The sequence below is a fragment of the Rana temporaria genome, chromosome 9 (genome assembly GCF_905171775.1).
Source record: "Rana temporaria chromosome 9, aRanTem1.1, whole genome shotgun sequence".
NCBI classification, from domain to species: Eukaryota; Metazoa; Chordata; class Amphibia; order Anura; family Ranidae; genus Rana; species Rana temporaria.
Window position 1 is genome coordinate 169,754,438 of NC_053497.1, and position 4,348 is coordinate 169,758,785.

The 4,348-nt window shown below is 47.3% G+C and overlaps 1 protein-coding gene across 1 annotated transcript; it reads right to left on the reverse strand.

Annotated features, from left to right (window-relative positions):
* Positions 1-1,424: 1,424 nt before the first annotated feature.
* LOC120914493 (olfactory receptor 1361-like) lies at positions 1,425-2,378 on the reverse strand. Its single transcript, XM_040325167.1, has one exon. It carries the CDS (start codon positions 2,367-2,369, stop codon positions 1,455-1,457), a length of 915 nt encoding a protein of 304 aa, XP_040181101.1. The 5' UTR covers positions 2,370-2,378; the 3' UTR covers positions 1,425-1,454.
* Positions 2,379-4,348: the final 1,970 nt, after the last annotated feature.

Sequence of the window (4,348 nt, forward strand, 5' to 3'; positions counted from 1 at the left end):
GCGTAAAGTTAGTCGAACAAATAGCTGGCCTAGCCAATGTTAAGTATGGCTGTCGTTCCTGCGTCGAAATTTGAAAATTTTACGTTGTTTGCGTAAGTCGTCCGTGAATGGGGCTGGACGTAATTTACGTTCACGTCGAAACCAATACGTTCTTGCGGCGTACTTTGGAGCAATGCACACTGGGATATGTCCACGAATGGCGCATGTGCCGTTCGTTAAAAACGTCAATCACGTTGGGTCACTAGTTATTAACATAAACATAAAACACGCCCCCCTGTTCATCATTTGAATTACGCGCGCTTACGCCGGCCCATTTACGCTACGCCGCTGTAACTTAGGATGCAAGTGCTTTGTGAATACAGCACTTGCCTCTCTAAATTGCGGCGGCGTAGCGTAAATACGATATGCTGCGCCCGCCCACACTTGCGCCGCCCTACCTGAATCTGGCCAATAGTTTATTAACCACTTAAGCCCGGGACCTTTAGGCAGCTAAATGCCCAGGCCAGGTTTTGCGATTCGGCACTGCGTCGCTTTAACAGACAATTGCGCGGTCGTGCGACGTGGCTCCCAAACAAAATTGGCGTCCTTTTTTCCCCACAAATAGAGCTTTCTTTTGGTGGTATTTGATCACCTCTGCGGTTTTTATTTTTTGCGCTATAACCAAAAATAGAGCGACAATTTTGAAAAAAAAAACAATATTTTTTACTTTTTGCTATAATAAATATCCCCCAAAAACATATATAAATTTTTTTTTTCCTCAGTTTAGGCCGATACGTATTCTTCTACCTATTTTTGGTAAAAAAAAATCACAATAGGCGTTTATCGATTGGTTTGCGCTAAATTTATAGCGTTTACAAAATAGGGGATAGTTTTATTGCATTTTTATAAAAAAAATTTTTTTTTACTACTAATGGCGGCGATCAGCGAATTTTTTTCGTGACTGCGACATTATGGCGGACAATTTTGACACATTTTTGGGACCATTGTCATTTTTACAGCAAAAAATGCATTTAAATTGCATTGTTTATTGTGAAAATGACAGTTGCAGTTTGGGAGTTAACCACAGGGGGCGCTGTAGGATTTAATGTTCACCTAGTGTGTGTTTACAACTGTAGGGGGGTGTGGCTGTAGGACTGACGTCATCGATCGAGTCTCCCTATATAAGGGATCACTCGATCGATGCAGCGCCATAGTGAAGCACGGGGAAGCCGTGTTTACATACGGCTCTCCCCGTTCTTCAGCTCCGGGGAGCGATCGCGACGGAGCGGCTATAAACGAATAGCCGCGCCGTCGTCCCGGATCGCTCGCCACGCGGGAATCCGACCGCCGCATGTAGCGGGGGGGGTCCCGATCGGACCCCCCACCCGCTAGAAGGCAAGGACGTACATGTACGCCCATTTGCCTGTACGTGCCATTCTGTGGACGTACATATACATGCGGCGGTCGGGAAGTAGTTAAAAAGCTTTACCCATAGCTTTCTTCATTGCTTCATTTCTCAAGCCATAAATAATTGGATTCAGCATTGGTGTCAGTAAAGTGTACCCTAAGGTAGCAGCTCTTTCTCCAACTCCAACAGAGCCACCAGAAGGCCGAAAATAAACAGAAATAATTGTCCCATAGAACAGGCAAACAGTCGTCAGATGAGAAGAGCAGGTGGAGAATGCTTTCTGACTCCCATTAGTTGAATGAAGCTGGTAGAGGGCCACCAAGATAAATCCATAGGATAGTATAATACATACGAACGGAATGCCAACAGACACCGCCCCCTCTGTGACGATGAGGGAGAAATTTAAAGACGCATCTGAATCTGCAACAGACAAGACCTGGGAGATTTCACAGAAGAAGTGGTATACCTTCTTCAGCCCAACGTATCGAAGAGTAGTCAACATAAGGGTGTGAAGAAGAGAATGAGAACACGCAGCTATCCACGAAATGGCTACCAACAAAATGCAGGAAGTGTTCTTCATCTTCGAAGTGTATCTCAGCGGGCTGCAGATGGCCACGTAACGATCGTACGCCATGATGGCCAAGATGTTGTTCTCCAGATTTCCAAAAGAGATGAAGGAAAACATCTGGCTAATACAAGAAAGGAAGCTGAGGGACCTATTTTCAGAGATCAGAGTGGAGAGAAGGGTGGGGATCGTGCTGGAGGTGAAACAGATATCGACCAACGAAAGGTTGCTCAAGAAAAAGTACATAGGGGAGTGGAGAGCCTGGTCATACATAATGCAGGTAAGGATGATCACATTTCCTATGAGGGTTATGAGGTACATGATGAAGAACATAAAAAACAGATATATCCTTATTTGAGGGAAATCTGAGAATCCTAAGAGGACAAACTGAAGGGCAGAGAAATTTGTATTGGCCATCTCAAGAGCTAAAGTCAAAGAGAAAAATATAAGTCATTGGAGCAAACCAAAAAAATAAAATATACAAAATAGGAGAATAAAGATTATGCTCAAATGTATTAAAATAAACTTGGGCTCTGGCAGTGCAATAAGGCCTCGTACACATGATAGTTTAACCAGAGGACAACAGTCTGATGGACCGTTTTCATCGGTAAAAAACCGATCGTGTGTGGGCCCCATAGGTTATTTAACCATCAGTTAAAAAAAAGCCAACTTGCTTTAAATTTAACCGATGGATTCCCAACTGATAGGTCAAAACCGATCGTTAGTAGGCACGACCATCGGTTAAAAATCCACGCATGCTCAGAATCAAGTCGACGCATGCTTGGAAGCATTGAACTTTATTTTTTTCAGCACGTTGTTGTGTTTTATGTCACTGCGTTCTGACACGATCGGTTATTTAACCGATGGTGTGTGGGCGCGACGGACCATCAGTCAGCTTCATCGGATGGACTGATCGTGTGTACGAGGCTTAAGGCAGCGGGGAAGGCAAATATGCGTGGGGGATGGCCTATCAAAAGGACTGTCGGGGAACCAGCTCTGCCAGTCACCGAATGCCGCACATGCACGGTAGAGCCGTGCTCCGGCGCGTACCCGTGCGGGAAAGGCGCGCGCATGCGCAGTCTGGCGGCACGTGCACGGGTGCGCACCCCCCCGGAACCAATCAGAGGCCTGACCGGCCTATTTAAACCAGCTCCTGTCTCATGACGGGTTGCTGGTTTGTCTTCAGCTTGTGCTTGGACTCTCTGCCACTGTACCTGAATCACCGACCCGGACTTCCGCACGACTCTGCTTTCCCTCCGAACCTGACCTTGGCTTTTGTTCCTGGATACGCTGTCTTCTCCAACCCCTGACCTCTGGCTCGTCTTTGGTCTCCTGCCCTTGAACCCTGGCTTGCAACCCGGACCTGCTTCCAGTCTCACCCCCAGAAACCTGCTCAGTGTTACCAAAGCTGCCTGCTCTGTGCTACCAAAGCTGCCTGCTCTGCACATGCTCTGTGTTACCAAAGCTACAGGCTCTACAGCCTGCTCTGTGTTACCAAGGCTGCCTGCTCTACCATCCATCACCAGCAGGGGCCCCCGGCCCAGTCTTCAGCCCAGCACCTACTACCTGTCAAGTACCTCGCTGGCGCCGGTGCCTCCTGGTGCCTTCTTCCCCTGTCTCAACTCCAGAGGACGGAGTGCGCCGGGTCACAACGGTGAGCCGCCCTCAGCATCTCGACCTCAGTGAGTACGCAGTCTGACAAGGACCTGTTGTTTTTTCTTAAGTGGATATATGTGTAATATGACATTTTTTTTTTCAGAAAGTTATTCTAAACTAAAGGCCCATACACACGATCTGACTTTTTGACAACAAATGTCCAACGGACTTGTTTGATCGGACAATCCGACAGTGTGTACGCTCCATCGGACAAATGTTTTCACTTTTTCATCAGACAAATGTTCGCTGTGAAAACAGACAAACTTTCCGACAACAAATGTCCGATGGAGCATAATCCGATCGTGTGTACACAAATCCATCAGACTTAAAGAGGAGGTCCGCCTAAAAAAAAAAAAAATATTAAAAGCCAGCATACAAATACTGCAGCTGCTGACTATTAATAAATGGACACTTAGCTGTTCAGGGTGCCCGCGATGTCGGCAGCTGAAGCCGATCAATCACTCAGATCTCCGCTGCCCCCGCCACCATCCTCGGTGAGGGAATCAGGAAGTGAAGCCTTGATGCTTTGCTTCCTGGTTCCCTACTTGCACATGCGCAAGTCGCGCTGCGTGTCCTCACTGGTCCCTGCTGTCTTCTGGGACCTGTGTGTTTCCCAGAAAACAGTGAGGGAGGACAGTGTAGGCGCCAGACATGATGTAGGTCATCGGCGGTGATCTATGCCAGGAAGTGGGAGCAAATACCTGTATTAGACAAGGTATCTGCTTCCCCCTTCTCCCTGA